This window comes from Cebus imitator, unplaced genomic scaffold (genome assembly GCF_001604975.1).
Source record: "Cebus imitator isolate Cc_AM_T3 unplaced genomic scaffold, Cebus_imitator-1.0 Scaffold88, whole genome shotgun sequence".
NCBI classification, from domain to species: domain Eukaryota; kingdom Metazoa; phylum Chordata; class Mammalia; order Primates; family Cebidae; genus Cebus; species Cebus imitator.
The window spans coordinates 6,154,048-6,175,394 of NW_016107403.1; the positions used below are offsets into that span (position 1 = coordinate 6,154,048).

A 21,347-nucleotide genomic window follows, 5' to 3' on the forward strand; every position below is an offset into this window, starting at 1 on the left:
AGCTACTCGGGAGGCTGAGGTAGGAGAATCGCTTGAACCTGGGAGGCAGAGGTTGCAGTGAGCCGAGATTGCGCCACTGCACTCAGCCTAGATGACAGAGCAAGACCCCGTCTCGAAGAAGAAAAAAAGTGAAAGGTTGAGTGAAAGCTGAGGCTAGGTTTCTGGAAAGGGTAAATTAGGGGCTAGATCTGAGAAAACGGGCCAACTGGGTTTGGGAAAAGGATTTTAGAAAGGATGATCAAGTTTCAAGTTACAGTAGGTCATCCTGGTGAAGACATTAGCACAAACTAGACATGGAGAATTTTAACTGCAGAGAAGTATCAAGACTAGCTAGAGAGATACTTCTGTAAATCATCCAAAGAAAAGGAATTGGAGTAGGAGGACTTCAAAGAGTAACTGCCAAAAAAAAAGTATAATTTAGTAATCAATTATCTGAATAGAGGATCAGAAGCAAGATCACAAGAGATTGAGAAATGAGTAATCAAAAATAGAAAAAGAGAAATACAACAAAGAGAGAGAGATGAGACTAGTAAAAACACTGAATGTAGTAAATGTGGTCCTTCCAAGAAATTCAGAGTGAAATGAAGGAGAACGAGGAATAGGATGACAGTACTAATAGATAAAGGAGCTGAGAAAGGGATTTCTTGTGTTGTTACTGGTTGGTTGATTAGTTGGTTTTTTTGTTTCTTGTTTTTTTTGTTTTGAGACTGAGTCTCACTCTGTCACCCAGGCTGGAGTGCAGTCACACGATCTCAGCTGACTGCAATCTCCATCTCTAGGGTTCAAGCAATTCTCTTGCCTCAGCCTCCTGAGTAGCTGGGATTACAGGCACGACCCACCACACCCAGCTAATGTTTGTATTTTTACTATTTTTAGTAGAGACGAGGTTTCACCATGTTAGCCAGGCTGGATCCTGACCTCAGGTGATCCACCCGCCTTGGCCTCCCAAAGTGCTAGGATTACAGGCGTTGTTTTTAATTAGGGAAAACTAAAATGGCATGGCAAAGTGGAGATTACCATTGGGAAAATGGACTCAAGTCTGTCCAAAGTTAAGAATTACTGCTTGATTATAAGCTCTATGTGAGCTGAGACCCTATCTGCCTCTTCTCCATGGTATCTCCAGTGCCTAGGAGAATGCCAGTTTCAGGAAGTGTCTAATGCCCCAACCAAAAATCTTGATGAAAAAGCACAGACATCTTTAAATTCCACGATGGCACATTTTATGTGAAGCTTTGGCATCTTTGGAATTTCCGTATTTTGGCCTTTTTGTGTTTATTCTCACCTACTTGGCTAGCTATAAGCATTCTGAAAAGCTAGATCTTAATTTTTTGAAGGGAAGCAGGCTCAGAGATAAGATTACAGTGTTTCAGTCTAAGTTCCAGATAACTGAGGCATTTATTCATTTTAAAAAGCAGAGTTCAAAAAAGTTTAAATATCACAAGATACTGGTGATGCAACATATAAACAAAATCAGAAAAATAGAATGCAAAGTAATAACAACAATATTTAAAATAAGATTTATCTACAAGGAAAAAATATTCAATTAGTTCTCAATTTAGAAGGAGTAAGACACTTGTAAAAAAAAATTTGAAGGCATAGGCTTTAGAAAAGAAAAAAAAAATGTTACAGGACCCTGCTGATAACAAAGACTTTTTAGGATGTTATGCCAAAGACATTTCTTGGCAGTAAGTGATTAACACACAAGGCGGGATGAAAGGAGACAACACTACACTGAAAACTACCAAAACCCAAGTGCAATTTGCTACAGCTAGCATCAAGCAGCAATTATGAAGCCTGTGGTCCCTAAAATGACCTCTGTCAAAATGATTTGGTATGGCCCAGGCAATACTTTATACAATAAAATGCAGACACTATTTGCACTAAAAAGCTCTTTCCAGTGGAAGTCACAAGGCAGAACTAGCAAGCAGCAAAAGGGACAGATACACTGCTCCCTCAAAACCAACATATACTATACATTCACTAAATTTGACAAACATGGTAAATATCAAAGATGTCTGAAACAGGTCCTGCCCTTAAGGACACAATTTAGCTGACAGACAAGATACACATATATAGACATTTGTTAATACATATTGAATAACAGTGTAACCTAATATATGATTCATTCATTTAAGAACCACTTATTAAGCAGCTACTATGTGCCAGTCACTCTACTGACCTTAGAGAAACAAAAACACCCTTAAGTGACTTGGAATCTACTGAACAAACAAATATACCAAGTATGAGATAGGACAGGGGTCTCTAACCCCTGGGCCACTGACTGGTATGGGAAAAATTGTCTTCCATAAAACCGGTCCCTGGTGCCAAAGAGGTTGAGGGCCACGGAAATAGCAGGTATAATAGAGACACAGAAGTTCTCACAAATCCCCTCTTAACCAATTCTATGGATTAACCAGCATTATCATCTTTTTGGAGAACACTGCCTGAAGTCCAGGGCACATTAAATATTCACAGCTAATAGACTATTCTTTATAGTTCACCATACATTTTGGTCTCCACGGTAGAGTTGTATAAATTCACCAAGAGTCAACTAGGTTTCCTCTCAAACCTGTTTATGCCAGTTGCACTTGTTACTTGATTTAAAGAATTCAATTAAATATTACATAAACCAGTAAAATATGGACATAAAAAGGAATAATGCCTTGGAAAGACAAGACAATAAAGGAGACCCACCAAAAATACTGCTGTCAAATTAAATGTGGGTGAAACAACTGTAAAAGACTGGGGGTGAGGGTAATAAAAAATCTAGGATTCTGCATTCACTCTGCTTTACTGGGAAAACCAAAACCAGAAATCATTTTTTTTTTCAGACGGAGTTTCACTCTTGTTACCCACGCTGGAGCACAATGGCACGATCTTGGCTCACCGCAACCTCCGCCTCTTGGGTTCAGGCAATTCTCCTGCCTCAACCTCCTGAGCAGCTGGGATTACAAGCACGCGCCACCATGCCCAGCTAATGTTTTGTATTTTTAGTAGAGACGGGGTTTCACCATGTTGACCAGGATGGTCTCGATCTCTTGACCTTGTGATCCACCTGCCTCGGCCTCCTAAAGTGCTGGGATTACAGGCTTGAGCCACCGCGCCCGGCTCAGAAATCATTTTTAAAAAAACACATGCCGGGCGTAATGGCACATGCCTGTAATCCCAGCTTTTCAGGAGGCTGAGGCAGGAGAATTCCTTGAACCTGGGAGGCGGAAGTCGTGGTAAGCCAAGATCATACCACTGTACTCCAGCCTGGGCAACAAGAGTGAAACTCTGTTTCAAAAATAAAACACACACACAAACACACACACACACACACACACACACACACACACACACACAAACTGTAGCTTATTCAAGAATGACAATACAAAACTCCAATCAGCATTCTAGGAAACAAAAACGTGAAGGGTGGGTAGGCCTGTCTTACAGTGGCCAAGGACTATACGTCTATATACTATTAACCTAAAACAAATTGTTTAAGATATCATTTTAACATCTTTTTGGATTAACTGACCAACCACCAGTCTGGATGGTGCTGAGTAACAATATATATATACAAGCTGTTAGGGAAGCACGAAGCTTCCTTGTGCCTGGAAGTCAGACAGGTTTCCCAGAGTTAATGGAATCTTGAAAGATGACTAGAAATTCACTAGACAGACAAGGGGGTGGAAAACATTCCAGCCCTGCAAGATGACCCTGAAGTATGAGAGAAAAAGAAAAACGTCAAAATATTTCCTTCTACTTACCATGCCCAGACCCATCACTCAGACTTTTTCTACAGCAAATTATTTAACCTTTCTTCCCAAATTTCTCACCTATGAATGTGGGAATGATTAATATCTACTACATACAGTTTTACAAATATTAAAATAGATTGTACATGTAAAGTGCTTAGCACTGTACCTGGGACATAGAAAATGCTCAATAAATGAAACTATTATTAATGTTGGCAGATAAAGAAGAACAGAAAGGAGAAACAACAGATTAAAGTACTGGGTTGAATTACTAGGACCATGGATACCTTCTCCCCTGGCAGACTGTACTTTTCAAGTTCAGCAAGTGCGCTGACCCAGATCACAGGCTCCTCCCTGTTCCCTCCTTTCAGCTTCACACCAAACCACATTCCTCAGGAGCAGGTTTTGGTTGTGCCTATAACTCAGGCTCTTTTGCTCACTGGTTAACCTTCTCATTTAGGAAGTATAAATAAAAAGAAGAGCAAATCCCAGACTGGGCTGTAATTTTCCTTCAGGTGAAACTGGTATCACCACTGTGGAATTTGACACGGTATTTACTTCTCCTAACTAGATATACCGGTATCGGAGCTGATTTCTCTCACATTCAAATGAACGCTAATGAAACCTGTGTGTTCAGTAATGAAACATTCCCTCTGGCCCTTTCCTTTAACCTTTCTGGTGAGTGATGCATATTTGCCACACCCAAAATACCTATTTCACACAACCTTATACAATACTTCCCAAGCTCACCTTAATTCCAGGGTTCCTACTCCCTTATTTTTCTTTCCATCTCATCTCCAAAACAAGATACCTATTGCCTTTGTCTTCTGCCATACTGCTTCCAGCCAATTGTATAATAAATTTTCCTTCGTACATATCAATGTTTTCTAATATTTCATTATCTTATTCAGATAAGGTACTTTTTTTTAAAGAAAAAATGGCATTAAGTCTGCCAAGGAAAGTGATCTTATTTCGTCAAATAACTTTCTGCATAACAGCAAATACATACGCAGTTGACATATTATCCTGTCCTAACATAGCATATGTAAGACTGCCTAAAAACAGACTAATAACCACACCTAGTGTCTCAATACTGTAATCCCAGCTATTCTGGAGGCTGAAGCAGGAGGATCAACAGAGCCCAGGAGTTTGAAGCTACAGTGAACTATAAGTATGCTTATGAATAGCCACTGCACTCCAGCCTGGTCAGCATGGCAAGACAGACCCAATCTCTTTAAAATAAAAATTAAAAATAACCTAAAGCTCAAAGCACTATACAATTTGATATACCATCAATAAACACACACTATATCAAAATGTATATATAAAACTTAGTTAAGCTACCTTCAAAGCAAGCTAAAAAAGCTCCAAATTTGGCCTGGTGTGGTGGCTCATGCCTGTAATCCCAGCACTTTGGGAGGCTGAGGCAGGTGGATCACTTGAAGCCAGGAGGTGAAGACCACGCTGGCCAACATGGCAAAACCCGTCTCTACTAAAAATACAAAAAATTAGCTGGGTGTGGTGGTGGGTGTCTGTAATCCCAGCTACTTGAGAGACTGAGGCAGGAGAACTGCTTAAACCCAAGAGGCTGCAGATTTTTTTAAGATGAAATAAGGATTTTATTTCAGTATTCCCTACACAAAAATAAAATTATTTAAAGAAATCAGAGAACTATATTGTTAAAGACTTTTGAGAAACACAAATTGTTAAAGATTTTTCTTAACCCCTTACTCTATTGTTTCACTCAATTATTCTACTTCAAGAAAAACTTGAAATAATAGTAAGAATTTAAATTATGACAGCTTTTCATACTTAATCATCTAAATGTTAAAATTCACTTGGCTCCTTCAAGTCAGAAGCAGCTACACAGAGGGAGGGACCAAAAGGAGAGGATACAGTATACAGAGCAACGCCCTGGCCTGGGTACCAGGACTCCTGGGTTCTAAACTAAGATTAAACTAATTCATAGTGACCTGAGAAAAGTCACTTCATTTCTCTAGCCCTAACTGATGAAACAGGAATGAGATTACTTAAATTCTAAGGTCCCTCTGAGGTAAAATATTCATAGTCTAATGAAGGAAGAAGAAAATCTTCTTCCTTCATTAGACTTCATTAGAGGGAGGAGGGCAGTGCATATGTGTGCATATATGCATGTGTACGTGTGTGTATTCCCGTCAGCCCTAGAATTCTACAGTTATAAGTGCCAAAATGAAAAATACAGATAAGAAATCCTTGAAGAGTTAAGAACAGGTTAATGCGTGCAGTTTCTCCTCTGCCTCTGCTCTTTCCACCCCTCTACTCCCCTCTTCTGCTTCTTTTCCCCTTCTACCCCTTCCTCAATTTCTCTCTTGCCTCAAGCTTCTCTCCTGAACTCCAAATCTTCCTCAATTACTATCTCCAGTCCTTAGTATCTATAAGCTATCTACACCTTATATGAAATGCTTGGGACCAGAAGTATTTTGGATTTCAGAGTTTGGAAGATTTGAACATGCCTAATGAGATACCTTGGGAATGAGACCAAAGTCTAAACACAAAATTCACTTATGTTTCATATACACCTTATACATAGAGTTTAAAGGTAATTTTATTTTTCCCTATGGGATACTAAACTATGTTGTGCACCTGCTTTTTGACTACTGCCTGCCACATGAGGTCAGGTATGAATTTTTCCATTTGTGACATCATATCAGCAGCACTCAAAAAGTTTTAGATTTTGAGGCATTTTGAATTTAGGATTTTTGGATTATGGATGCTCAACCTGTACTTACAGGGCAAAGAGAATGTAAGTAGCTACTGTGACAAATGGATCACTGAAACTGGTTCTTGGCCTCTACAATAAGACTCAAATAAATAATAAATTAATGCCTTCTGTCCATAGAAATCTCAACCAACAAAAAAGCAAACCACTTATTGGACACCCATCATGTACCACATATTTTGCATACTTTATCTTTTTTTAAATCTTACAACAATCCTGCTTAGTAGGGATATTATCACCCACCACATTGTACAAAAATGAGGCCTAGAAAAATTTTAAACTGAAAGTGACAGAGATGTCTGACTCTGACAGCCATACTTCCCACTGCCCAATTAAGACAGTCAATAGACTGTTTTGTCAAATTGGCCACTGAGCCAAGAAATTCCAGAGATCCAAGGACAATTTTATCTGTAATGGCCCGGAATCTAAACCTCAATGCTACTCAAAAGTATAGCTGACTTCAAGAAGACAGTAGGCTGGCAAAGGGGACTCTATCTAGAGCATCTGAACTTTCAAACACCTTTCAAAGACTGCATAGCAAAGCGTTTTGTTTTAAACTCTGCTTCAGTTATCAAGATTTTGGAGAAAAACTGTAGGTCTCCCTTTATCATTCAAAGAAAAGTAGATTTAGAAATAAAGTTCAGGACTAAATAAGCACATCTCTTGATAAAGGAGTACTGTCAACATTATTTCTCCCCAAATAATTAGTAGGGCCATTCCCATTTGTCAGATTTTGAAAGTAAAATAAGAGAATTCAGTTTCCAGTTATCGTGCCCCATAGCAATTCTACTGAACACAGCCAAAACTTCTGGACAAAATATTTTCACAATTTTATTAAAAGCAACACAAACATAGCAAGGAATTATCTGGCCAAAATAATAGGGAAAATGGGAACCCAGTGAGGTAAGGGAGCACAAAGCCATTTTTGCCCTTAGGATATTGGCCAATCAGAATAAACAGCCTTGCAGGACCCAACAAGCAAAAATTAAACACTCCACCCATCCAGAGCAGACATCTAACAAGTGATATACCCTCACATTTAGCTAAGACCCTAAAGGGCTTATGTCTTCAAAACAAAGATGAAACAGAAGTATACTGGACCTCAAATGTATTCACAACCAAAATTCACATCAGCTGGGTGGCCCAAACACCTTAAGGAAGGCATTTACTTTAAAGTCATTCTGGGCCAGGTGTGGTGGCTCATGTCTGTAATCCCACCATTTTAGGAGGCTGAGGCAGGCAGATCACTTGAGGCCAGGAGTTCAAGACCAGCCTGGCCAACATAGCAAAACCCCGCCTCTACTAAAAACACAAAAATTAGCCAGGCACTGACCAGGCACAGTGGCTCACACCTGTAATCCCAGCACTTTGGAAGGCCAAGGCGGGTGGATCACAAGGTCAGTAGTTCAAGACCAGACTGGCCATTATGGTGAAACCCCGTCTCTCCTAAAAATACAAAAGTAAACAGGGATGGTGGCAGGCACCTGTAGTCCCAGCTACTCAGGAGGCTGAGGCAGAATTGCTTGATCCCAGTAAGCAGAGGTTGCAGTGAGCCGAGATTACACTGGGTGACAGAGGGAATGCCCATCTCAAAAAATAAAAATTAAAAAAAAAATAAGCTAGGTGTGATGGTGCACACCTGTAGTCAAAGCTACTCCGTAGGCTGAAGCACGAGAATCGTTTGAACCTAGAAGGCAGAGGTTGCAGTAAGCCAAGATCACACCACTGCACTCCAGCCTGGATGACAGAGTAAGACAATCTCAAAAAAAGATAAAAAATAAAGTGGTTCTAGACTGGTAATGCCTCTAGACATCTACCAGAAGCAAATGCAAAAAAACAAACAAACAAAAAAAACCCTTTTCTAAAGAAGATACCTTTATTTGAGAGCTCAGATTAGTCTCACAGTTTCTCTTTTTTCTTTTCTTCTTTTTTTTGAGACAGAGTCTCTGTTGCCAGGCTGGAGTGCCATGGCGTGATCTTAGCTCACTGCAACCTACACCTTGCAGGTTCAAGCGATTCTCCTGCCTCAGCCTCCTGAGTAGCTGGGACTACAGGAGCCAGCCACCATACCCAGCTAATTTTTTGTATTTTAGTAGAGACAGGACTTTACCATGTTGGCCAGGATGGTCTTGATCTCCTGACCTCATGATCCGCCCGCCTCAGCCTCCCAAAGTGCTGGGATTACAGGTGTGAACCACCACACCCAGCCCTCCCCACTTTCTTTCTTTCTTTTTTTTTTTTTTTAGACGAGTCTGTTGCCCAAGCTGGATTGCAGTGGTGGGATCTCAGCTCACTACAACCTCCGTCTCCCATGTTCAGGTGATTCTCCTGCCTCAGCCTCCCAAGTAGCTGGGATTACAGGCACCCACCACCATGCCCAGCTAATTTTTGTATTTTTAGTAGAGAAGGGGTTTCAGCATGTTGGGCAGGTTAGTCTTGAACTCCGCATCACTAAGGTGATCCTCCCACCTCAGCCTCCCAAAGGGCTGGCATTACAAGCATGAGCCACCCCGCTCAGCCAGTCTTATAGTATTTCAAGAACGGTAGGCAGCACACAAAGATAAACTAAGGACACAAGAGAACAAGTCATCATGAGCAAGAACCAGCAGAAATAACAGAACACACAAAGGTACCTGTAAGACCTCAAAGGAAGTGCAGAAACACTAAAAAATAACTACTTACTACATTTAAAGAATTAAAGATGACACTGAAAATATCTGCTGAGAACAGAACAATATGTTTTTAAGAAATGACCCAGCAGATTTGAAAAGGGACCAAAATGAACTTCAACAATAACCAAAACTAAAAATTCAGCAGATGGTTTTAACAAATTAGACTCAACTGAAGAGAAAATTAATGGATTGGAAGGTAATTCACAGACTGGAAAGTAAGTCAGAATAATTATCAAGAATAAAGCATGGAGAGATAAAAAGATGGAAAATATACAGCAGATAATGGAGAAGCTCTAAGATCATATAATCAGAAATCCAAAAGGAGAAGAAAGGAAAATGCAATCGAGGACAAACCTAACAAGATAGCAACTAAGAAATCAGCAGAACTAATGAGAAGCCAATCCACAAGTTCAAGGAGTCTAATGAAGTCCCAAACAACATTAAAAAAAATCTATACTGTGCCACATCATAATGAAACTACAGAACACCAAAGACAGAGAAAATCTTAAATGTAACCAATAAAATAAGCTAGAAATCAGTAAAACATGGTAAAATCTTTCTGTCTGTTATTTTTTAAAAAAAGCATCAGTGTGGCTCTGCTTACCTCAGAAGGTTGTAGAGGTTAAATGATATATTGTATCTGAAAGGGCTTTAAAAAAACTAAAGAGTGCTTGCTGGCTGTGGCAGTACATACACTAAAATTGGAATGATACAGAAGATTAGCATGGCCCCTAGACAAAAAATATGAAAAAATAAAACAGTAAAGATATCTGGGGATGTAAGTGACCCAGCTTGTACAAAACCTATTTCATTCTTGGTCATTCAGCCTCTCTCTGAACCTCACTTTACCTAATTGAGCTGATTACTTCCAAAGTTCATTCCAGCTCAAAGATTACTCTGTCATTACATCTCAGTCAGAAGGAGGTGATTCAAATTATAATATTCTCCTGCCTAAAAATAAAATGCTAGCTATCATCAGAAAGAACAATGGAAAAAGAAATTATATCCCAAATTCTATAAAAAGCCATCCATATATGGAATACTAATAAAAGTGTTGAAATCATCAAACTTTTATAGATATGAAAAAACAACTAAAGCAGTGGTTCCAAATCCTTGCTACATACTGGGGAGCTCAAAAACTACTAATGCTAGGGGTCCTAATACTAACACCTAAGATTCTGATGTAATTGATCTGGGGTAAAGCCCAGGGAATTGGTATTTTTTTATTTTTTATTTTTTTGTAGAGATAGAGTCTTGCTGTGTTGCCCAGTCTGGAGGACAGTGGCACAATCTTGGCTCACTGCAACCTCTGCCTCCTAAGTTCAAGCAATTCTGCCTCAGCCTCCTGAGTGGCTGGGACTACAGGTGCACGCCCCGACGCCCGGCTAATTTCTTTTGTATTTTAGTAGAGGCAGGATTTCACCATGTTGCCCAGGCTGGTCTCAAACTCCTGAGCTCGGGTAACCCACCCGCCTCAGCCTCCCAAAGTGCTAGGATTACAGGCGTGAGCCACCGAGCTTGGCTAGGGAATTGGTATTTTTAAGTGTTACCTCTGATTATTCTAAGAGCATAGCTAAGGTTGAGAAACACTGAACTGAAGAGACAAATAATAGGATATGTTTTAAAAGATTAAAGCCTCTATAAGCTTTCTAAAATATGAAGATTATTAAATTATCAAGAATTTGAGTACAATGAAAAATGAACCTGCTGACAAAATTATACCATACCACAATGGAGTTCACCTGCTCAAAATGTAACGAAAGAGGTTTAAAGGGCCAAATAAAATCTAGGATTCATTTCATAATGTGGTTAGTAAATTTATACAATTTGCTACCCAAGATGTACTGCAAAGTTAAGATAAACATATACAGAAGTTTTTATGAATTCCAAGGTAACAGATACCTACTGGGTTATTAAGGAAAGCAAATACACTTGAAGTATATCCTCAATGTTCTGAGGTTGACAGTGAAGGCAACTATTCACTCCCATTAAATCTCTTAGAGCCAGGTCAGACACAGAATATGACAATGCATGGCCTCAGGATGGCACTTGTGTGCTCTGGCCTCAGAAAAGTTCATGACTGAAGATTATGCTTTTCTCTGGGGATGAGGAGATAACCAAGAGCAAAAGTTAAGCATCATGCATCTGCAACCACTTATTTATTAAGCACTTAACTTGGTGTTATGAACCATGCCTCTGCTAAGTACTTTAAATTATCTTAATTTAATTCTCACAAGGTAATTTATTATCCTTATCTTACACATGAGGAAACTAAGACTCTGAGAAATCAAAATTACGGTAAATATGTATTTTAGGCATAAAACGCATAGTAAGCTTTGTTAGAAATAATAGTCACAATAATAAAGGCAAACTTATGTTAAGTATTTATGTTTTCCATTAAAAAGTTCAGTAAATCTTCTCAGCTGTCTTTTGAGGCTGCTCAGTCTCCCTCTATACACATATTTTTGTTTGTTTGTCTTTTTCTGAGACAGGGCCTCACAATGGTGCCCAGGCTAGAGTTCAGAGGCACGATCATAGTGCACTGAAGCCTTGATCTCCAGGGTTCAAGCAATCCTCCCACCTCAGCCTCCCAAGTAGCTGGGACCACAGACGCGTGCCAACACACCCAGCTAATTTTCTGTATTTTTTGTAGAGATGAGGCTTCGGGCGTGGTGGGTCACACCTGTAATCCAAGCACTTTGGAGGCCAGGGTGGGCAGATCACCTGAGGTCGGGAGTTCAAGACCAGCCTGACCAACATGGTGAAACCCCATCTTAACAACAACAAAAAAAAGAGAGTGATGAGGCTTCACCATTTTGCCCAGGCTGTACTTTTTTTTTTTTTTTTCCCCTGAGAAAAGGTATCCTTCTGTTGTCCAAGCTGGAGTACAGTGGAGTGATCATGACTCACTGCAGCTTCAACCTCCCAGCCCCAAACGATCCTCCCAAGGAGCTGGGACTACAGGCGCACACCATCACACCCAGCTAATTTTTTAAAAAATTTTTTTCTGAAGATGGGGTTTTGCCATGTTGCCCAGGCTGGTCTTGAACTCCTGGGCTCAAGTGATCCTCCTGCCTCAGCCTCCCAGACAACTGGAATTACAGGTTTTGAGCCACCCTGTACCTGGCCCTCTAAATACTTCTGAGTCATTTTTGACTCCCCTTTTTTTCAAACCCCACATTCTATCCTTTAGCACATTTTGTTGGCTCTATTCAGAATTCTGTATTTTGTATTATTTTGAATATGTATCAAAATACACATTCACATATCTTGTCACTTCCACCTTAGTTCAACTTCTGCCTGGATTTATTAAAGTCACCTCCTAATTAGTCCCCCTTCTGCTTCTACTCTTGTCATCCCTCCAAGTCTATTCTGAATCATTGCAAAGGGTCCCTTTTAAAGATGGTGTCCCTCTTTTGCTCAAAACATTCTGATGGCTGCTCATCTTGCTGAGGTATAAGGCCAAAGTTCTTACCCTGTCTGACATGACTTCTTCATTCTCTTCCTCCACTCTAGCGACTTTTGCCTCCTTGTTTTTCCTTAAACATTCCAAGCATGCTCCCTTCCCCCAGCTGTTCCCTCCATCTAGAAAGCTCTTTTCCTCACCTTAGGTATCACCTTTTCAGGTCTTAGCTCGAATGGCATCTAATCAGTGAATCCTTTCTTCCCCATTCCACCCTCTCAAACCCTCTTATTTTCCTTCCCAACATTTTATGTATTTATTTATCACCATCTGCCTCAACAATTTAAGCTTCACAAGGGCAAGATCTGTGTTTTTGTTGTTGTATCTCCACCGTCTACAACAAGACCTGGCATGAAGTAGTTACTTGAAAAATATTTGGGGAGTGAAAATATAAATCATTAATGCCAAAACCCAGAAAATACAAATCATTAAAGCCGAAACTCCAGCATACAGCCTCCATGCCACATGCCCTAAGCTACTCAATCTTGCCACCTTTTTCACACAACTCTAACACTTCCAGGTAAATAGCAGAGCCTTTTCTATAACACACAGATATCAAAATCTAGGGCCAACATTTTTTATTTTTTATTTACGCCTGTTTTCTCCTAAGTCAGTAATTTTCAAATGCTGAGCCTTAGGTTTTCATGACCACATAAAGTTCTTTCCTCCTGATATTCTCCCTATTCACTGCTAACTCTTCTCTCCTTCACTATTCCTTTTTTTTTTTTTTTTGAGACAATCTCGCTCTGTTGCCAGGCTGGAGGTCAGTAGTGCGTTCTCGGCTCACTGCAAACTCTGCCTCCCGGGTTCAAGGGATTCTCCTGCCTCAGCCTCCGGCGCATGCCCCCACACCCAGCTAATTTTTGTATTTTTAGTAGAGACAGGGTTTCACCATGTTGGCCAAGATGGTCTCAATCTCTTGACCTCATGATCTGCCCGCTGGGCCTCCCAATGTGCTGAGATTACAGGCGTGAGCCACTGCACCCAGCCTCTCCTTCACTATTCTAAGGAAACTAGCCCCCTCCCCAAATGATAAACACTCTGATTCTTTTACAAGTTATATCATACTAACTAAACATGTTTCTTTGAGGTTATCTAGCACAATGCCTCACATACACATACTTTTCTCAAATATCATTAGTACTCCTTCTCTAATCCCTTTTACAAATGTAAAGCTCACTAAAAATCTTAATCATTCTTTTCCTCCCACCCCCATGAATTGTCTAATCTCAACTGGGTGTGAGGAGGAGAGCATTATCAAAAATAAAAAGAGAATTTATCAACTAAGATGGGCAAGAGTGAAATAAATAACAAACAAATAGGTATTTGCTATAATGTGGCTGTTTCCTTACTCCCAAGATCTGAAGGATGGGGGAAGCGGTAAAGGCAGGCCAGGTAGATGAGAGCTTGGATTGCCTTTCACAACTCTTCCCTGGCAACCTGAAAAAGCAGGGCTGACAGGTTCCTGAACGGGCAAATTTGACTTAATCTTAAAGGTATTTATGTTGACTCTGGTGTTAATGGCTTGAGAAAAGATTTAAAAATTAAAAGGAGGACACCAACTGATCCATATTTTATCATAATGCATTCAACTCTTTTACTTCTTATTGTTTCCAAGAAAATTCCAATGACAAAAGAAAAATAGAGAAGATTCAAATGTAATTGGTGGTAATGTAAAGAAATGATTTAAAATTTTTTCAATTATACTAATAAGAGGAGACAAAGACCACAGATTATTGCAAACCTTTCCCCCCAAAATATATCATACACGTTCTATTAAGAAAATTACACATTTTTAGTTTCTCTGTGGAAGCTTAATTTAACTTGTGCACAAAACAAAAGATACTGTTAAATAAGCAATGTCCTTGGCTGGGCGCAGTGACTCACGCCATCATCCCAGCACTTTGGGAGGCTGAGGCAGGCAGATCACTGAGGTCAGTAGTTCAAGACCAACCTGGCCAACATGGTGAAACCCCATCTCTACTAAAAATACAAAAATCAGCCAGGCATAGTGGCACATGCCTGTAATCCCACCTACTTGGGAGGCTGAGGCAGAAGGACTGCTTGAACCTGGGAGGCGGTGGTTGCAGTGAGCCAAGATAGTGCCACTGCACTCCAGCCTGGGCAACAGAGCAAGACCCTGTCTCCAAAATAAGAAAAAAAAATTTTTTTAAGTAGTGTCTTTAATATGATATGCACCCATGGGAAAGCTACCTGGAATTAATAAACATTTGCCACGAATAACCCAGGAAGAGGTGTTGGTGGATGTGTGTATAAAAATTGAAGATTAACTACAGTTACTAGTAAATTGAAAAGTTTATATGAGGAAAGGGAGTGAACAGGGGAGAGGATGGGTTGGAATTTCCCAACTTCCACAGGTAGGAAGGTAAGCATTGTTTTCTGGTGTGTTTTTTACCAAATTACTGTGACTTATCTTACATTCCCAAAACTGGAAAAGAAATTAAAGTAGCTACATGCAAAAATCATTGCCCATAACTGCACAACATTAAACTCTGCCTTTAACATTTCCTTGAAGCCTGAAAGCCAAACCTTTTATAGAATGCACTGCTAATAAATGTCAACCTGTAAGCATTCAAATTTGTTGGAAACTACATAGACAAGGTCAAAGACAACTTGCAAATAGACTAGATCAACTAAATACTACAGCGACGGAACAGCAGGGATGAGAAAGCTGCCAAAGAATATAAACATGTGACTAGAAATATAGACTTAAGGCTGGGTGTGGTGGCTCACGCCTGTAATCCCAGTGCTTTGCGAGGCTGAGGCAGGCAGATCACAAGGTCAGGAGTTCGAGACCAGTCTGGCCAACACAGTGAAACCCCATCTCTACTAAAAATACAAAAGCTAGTCGGGGTGTTGGTGGCAGGTGCCTGTAATCCCAGCTACTCAGGAGGCTGGGGCGGGAGAATCACGTCAACCCAGGAAGCAAAGGTTGCAGTGAGCTGAGACTGCGCCACTGCATTCTAGCCTGGGCGATGAAACAAGACTCCGTCTAAAAAAAGAAAAGAAATACAGACTTATAAGGAATCATAGAAACTATTGGTCACTCCCTCACTTCATTCAACTGTTCATTTGTCACCTCTCAGAGGCCTACACTGACCACCCCATCTAAAATAGCTGCCCTTACCACACTCTATTCCTGAACCCTGACTTACTTTTTTCTCACAGCAGTTGCCACTATAAGCCATTATATTCTATAGGCGCATCTGCTCGGCTGTTTGCCTCTCCACTGAAACATAAACTCAATGAGGGCAGAAGCTTGGTCATTTTTTTTTTCACCCCTGGGCCTAAACACATAGCTGGCACTCAATACACAGGTGCTGAATAAATAAATGATAAAAGTGAAACCCAGAGAGGTTAAAGGATTTTCTCAAGGTCACAGACCTAGCAACAAACACAGCCCTTACTATAACCTTGTCTACTATAGCCCTGTGTGTTGGCTCTTTCCAAAGCCACTTCCACTACACCACACAGCCTGTTCCAGCACATGATTCTATTTAACAGATTTCTCCTCTCCTTTAAGTGCCAAAGAAAATACATGTTACCAAAAAAAGTGACACACTGGGTAGCATTTTAAACTCAAGTGTTTCACCAACTAAAACTATATTCAAATTTCATAAGTATACAGGCTTAGCCCGTAAAACAGAAAGGCACAACTATTCATAGTTAAGTTCCTCTTGAAATTGGTGTGTATGCCTTGAAAGTTTTAAAACAACCACTGAAAACCTATTCAACAATTCTGAATGGCCTGTAAAGTATCAGCCTCGCTTTCATTATTTTCAGAGCCCACGGTATCTCCTCCCTGGCTATACTTTATCTTGCAGATTATGCAAGGCAATGTAACTAACTTCAAAGCCCCTTTTTAGTTCCTTTTAAAGTACAAGAAAATCTCCCAAAACACTGAACATAAAATTAACCCTTGGGACGTTTCAGATTCTGAGAACAAGAACCATCTCTGAACCATTCTCTCTGTGATCATCTAGGTCCTTCATTCAAAATGCATTAACTGGAAATACCTGAAAGAAACGTGGGAGGGGGTCGGAAGAAAGTGGAGAAGAGATAGTTACGTATATTAAAAAGGGAGCTGATATATGCATAACACTTTTGCCCAAAGTCAACTTCTCGTCTCGAGTCAAGGCCTCACTGACACAACTTCTGCTGTCTTCTTGATCACCTTCCTCGCAGACAGGGGCCAAAGCCGGCACCTTCTGCCGGGACCGTCTCTAGACCTAGGATGGGGCACACCAGGACAGCTCACGGTTTGCTCCGCGTCTCTCAAAACTACTGCCAGCCCAATTAGTAAACCGAGAGGGCAGCCCTGAGATGCGGGATGGCCAGAGTTGAAATGAGCCTGGGAGTTAAGAGTGGGATGGAGCGACGAAGAGGCGTGGGGAGGGTAAACAACGCACGGGGAACGGGAGTGAGAACAGGGTTGAGGTGGGGTCAGCGAAAGGCAAAAGGCGAAGGAAGGAAGGGGACGGGGCTCAGGGTGGGATGGGCGGGAGCAAAGGGGGAGGGGACGCGAGCGGGCTGGGGGAGGGGGAGAAGGGTCCGGGGCGGGGCGGAAGGGAGCAAAGAGGCGGGATGAAGACGGCCAGGCCGGGAGGGTCTTTACCTGCAGCTCCGCCCGCTCCACCTCCCACTGGGCTCTCTCCACCTCGAAGCGGGCCCACTCGTGCTGCAGGAAGTGCAGGATCCCTGGGAGACTGTACTGGGCTCGGGCCGCCCCCGCCGCAGCCGCCCCATCGCCGGCCGCGGCAGCCTCCGCCAGAGGCCCGAGCCCCTTGGCACCACCGGCGCCCGGGTGGTTGTTGCTGAAGAAGACGCCGGGACCCGCCTGCTCGTCCATGGCGGCCGCAGATACCCGGGGAGCTGCCCCGGCGCCCAGCAGCGGAGGCAACAGCGGCGGCAAGCAGTGCCTCCTCCTCCCGCCGCCGCTCCCGCCCACACCCCAGTCAGCAGGGAGCAGCCGCCTGGGAGCGGGGGCCGGCCGAGCCCGTGACGGGCCGGGAAATGGGTCAACTGCAGCGCGCGGGCGGCCCGGGGCTTGCCGGGAAATGTAGTCGCGGGGCGGGGCGCGGGCGAGCGCAGCCAAGGCGGCCTGTGGGGCTGCGCCTCGGCTGGGGCGTGGCTTCGGGCCCGTCCCGCCCGCCCCGGATCGCCGCGGAGGGGGCCGGCCGGGCGGGGAGCGCGGGTTTCCTCTGGGGCTGGCTGGGCGCGGGCGGGCGGCGTTCCAGCCTTCCTCGCACACGGAAGTTGGCGGGCGGCGCTCCCTGTTGCACACAGACACACACACGCGGGCGGCGCTCCCTGTTGCACACAGACACACACACACACGGAAGTTACCACGCCGAGATACCAGCCCGAGCCGCGTATCTTTTAAGGCTTCCTGGCCGTTCTGTGAAGAAACAGGGTCAAAGCGAACTACCTGGTGCAGCAGCGGGACTGGGGTTCTCCCGCCGTCCGTCCTGCGTGCTCTCGCGCGCTCCGACTTCGGAGTTTCTGTCACCCTAGACGCTCCTCCATTCTGCCAGTCTGTGGGTCGCTGTCACGCCTGCCTTTCTTTTTTGACTCAAGGGGCTCAAACCTGTTGCCTGACCAGTTTTCATTGCTAAGGAACACTGCTCACCTCTCCAAGACAACGCCGCAGCTTGCTGCTGCTGCTGCCGCCTCCAAATTGTGGTTTGTTGACATCCCGTCTGAAAATCTGCTCTGTTGAACTTTCTTTCCCTTTGCAGCCCTCCTGCAGTAAATCCTGTAAAAGTTTTAGCATCCAATAACAGATGCTTTGTTATTTGTCTCATTTTTCCTTACTCTCGCTCATTTTTACTCCATTTAATTGAACATGTATTTTGATTATCGGTTATCTCTCGCGCTGGGAATATTAAGATAAATGACACCATTTCTGTTATCAAAGATTGGCATATAATCACGTATCACCGTGCCTTCAAATCGACACCACCTGAAAGAGCAAGGTCCCTTTCTGCTCCTTAGCCGAGTCTTAGATATCCTAGCCCCTCTCCATTTTCACTTGTCCTGTTCCCAGTTTCTTTAATGATTCACTTGCAAACTGGCAACAGCGTCCGCCTACCAAAGGCACACCAAAGTCCTTTCCTTTTAAGTGGCTCTCTGTAAATATTTTCCTTCTCCGAAGTCTGACAATATGTCACTATAAATTCACACTGCAACAGTGGGAGAAGGGAAGGCCCTTGAAAATAATTTTATTTATTTATTTATTATTTTTTTGAGACGGAGTTTCACTCATGTTACCCAGGCTGGAGTGCAATGGCGCGATCTCGGCTCACCGCAACCTCCGCCTCCTGGGTTCAGGCAATTCTCCTGCCTCAGCCTCCTGAGTAGCTGGGATTACAGGCACGTGCCACCATGCCCAGCTAATTTTTTGTATTTTTGGTAGAGAAGGGGTTTTTCCATGTTGACCAGGATGGTCTTGATCTCTTGACCTCGTGATCCACCTGCCCCGGCCTCCGAAAGTGCTGGGATGACAGGCTTGAGCCACCGCGCCCGGCGAAAATAATTTTAAAAATGCAAATGAGGCTGGGCTTGGTGGCTAACGCCTGTGAACCAAGCATCTTGGGAGGCTGATTGATGTAGGTGGATCACTTGAGGTCAGGAGTTCGAGACCTGCCGGACCAACATGGGGAAACCCCGTCTCCACTAAAACTACAAAATTAGCTAAGCGTGGTGGAGCATGCCTGTAATCCCAGCTACTCGGGAGGCTAAGGCAGGAAAATTGCCTGAACCCAGGAGGCAAAGGTTGCAGTGAGCCGAGATCGCACCATTGCAGTCCAGTCTGGGCGACAAGAGCAAAACTCCATTTCAAAAAAAAAAAAAGCAAATGAAATTAAGCACCTTTTTGTCACCCTAACAAGTTATCTGGAATTCTTACGTTTTGTAGGACGTACTTCTGGGCTATCAGACTTGACGGCCATGAAAAAAATGAAGGCTGCTGAGCGACATGTCAGGGAAAGACATCCTGTCCCTGTCCTCTCTCCCCTCCCCCCTTTCCCATGGCTACTTGCAGAAAGGACAGGAAACACATTGTATCTACTCTGGTTGCAAATAAAGATGGAGAACTCTCTTCTCTCGTTAATTGATGTTTCTGCTTTATGAATTAATTCTTTATTATCATAAAAGATTGATCCAGGCCTGGCCAAATTCCCTGTGTCATAACTTATTTTGTCTGTCAGTGTCCTTTGAGATACAGCCCAGTCTTCTCATTTATAGCTCAAGGAACTAAGTTTCAAAAAAATTGAGACTTGTCCACAATGAGGCCTTGAGAGAGAGGACACATGCAACAATTTAAGTCAATTCATAACAGACCACAAAACGTAGTTAAATTCATAGATAATCTGGACTACCACACATATACAAAAACACTAAATTCATAGTTCAACTTTATTACTCAATACCTTTTTTTGCTTTATGAGGACTCATTTACATTTTGGCCGGGTGCCATGGCTCATGCCTGTAATCCCAGCACTTTGGGAGGCCAAGGCGGGCAGATCACTTGAGCCCAGGATTTGTGGGCAGGAGGCAGGAGACCAGAGAATTGGGTCTGGAGGCAGGGAACATAAAGCAGATTCATGCTGACTTCCTAGAACTGAATCAAATGGAAACACTTCAGCTATGACAGGAAATATCCTCTCCATTTACTTAGAGTGCCCCCCCAAGTAAATGATTGTAACTTTACTTCATCCTCTTCATTTACATAGGGCGTATACCAGGTAACCAATGGAAACTTCTAGAAGGTATTCAAACCCCAGAAAATTCTGTAATGGGGCTCTTGAGCCCCTATGCTCAGGCCTGCTCCCATGTTGTGGAGCCTACTTTCATTTTTCAAATATCTCTGTTTGTTGCTTCATTCTTTCCTTGCTTTGTGCGTTTTGTCCAATTCTTTGTTCAAGACTCCAAGAACCTGAACATTCTCCACCGATAACAGTTGGATTCCAGTTTGACCAACATGGCAAAACCCATCTCTACTAAGAATACAAAGCCAGGCGTGGTGGCACATGCCTGTAGTCACAACTACTTGGGAGGCTGAGGCACGAGAATCGCTTGAACTCGGGAGGTGGAGGTTTCAGTGAGCCGAGATCATGACACTGCACCCCATCCTAGGCAATACAATGAGACTCTGATTAAAAAAAAAAAATTTTTTTTAAGAAGGCCTTAAGTTCTTGTGCCTTAAGTTGCCTTAAAATAATAGGACTGTGATTCCATAATTTTTCTTTAGTTGGGCCCGGCGCCATGGCTCACGCCTATAATGGCAGCACTTTGGGAGGCCGAGGCAGGTGGATTGCCTGAGCTCAGGAGTTCGAGACCAGCCTGGGCAACACTGCAAAACCTTGTCTCTACTAAAATACAAAAAGAAATTAGCCAGGTATGGCAGTTTGAGCCTGTAATCCCAGCTACTCCAGAGGCTGAGACAGGAGAATCATTTGAACCCAGGAAGCGGAGGTTGCAACGCGCCAAGATTGTGCCACTGCACTCCAGCCTGGGTGACAGAGCAATACTCTGTCTCACAAAGAAAAAAAAATTCTCTTATACTGAATCAGCTTCTAAAACTGTTGGTTTTTGAGGAGTGAGCTTATTGATGATTGTTCTTTCATTTATGGTTGTCCCTTTTTTCACATTTTCTGTATTCAGCATGAAATTTTTTTTTTTTTTTTTTTTTT

The 21,347-nt window shown here is 42.6% G+C and overlaps 1 protein-coding gene and 1 non-coding gene across 3 annotated transcripts in view; one reads left to right on the forward strand and one right to left on the reverse strand.

The window, feature by feature from the left end:
- The window catches only part of STRN (striatin), a 124,767-nt gene extending 107,091 nt beyond the window's left edge, over positions 1 to 17,676 (reverse strand). The window contains exon 1 of one of the 2 annotated variants that reach the window (XM_017534885.2): positions 17,270 to 17,676. In XM_017534885.2, the coding sequence (XP_017390374.1) occupies positions 17,270 to 17,503 (234 nt within the window). In that variant the 5' untranslated portion in view covers positions 17,504 to 17,676. The remainder of the gene's footprint in view (positions 1 to 17,269) is intronic. The other variant, XM_017534886.2, reaches the window with a different exon arrangement.
- Positions 9,838 to 9,942, forward strand: LOC119472192. Its single transcript, XR_005201305.1, has one exon. It is a non-coding gene; the product is annotated as a U6 spliceosomal RNA (small nuclear RNA).
- Positions 17,677 to 21,347: the final 3,671 nt, after the last annotated feature.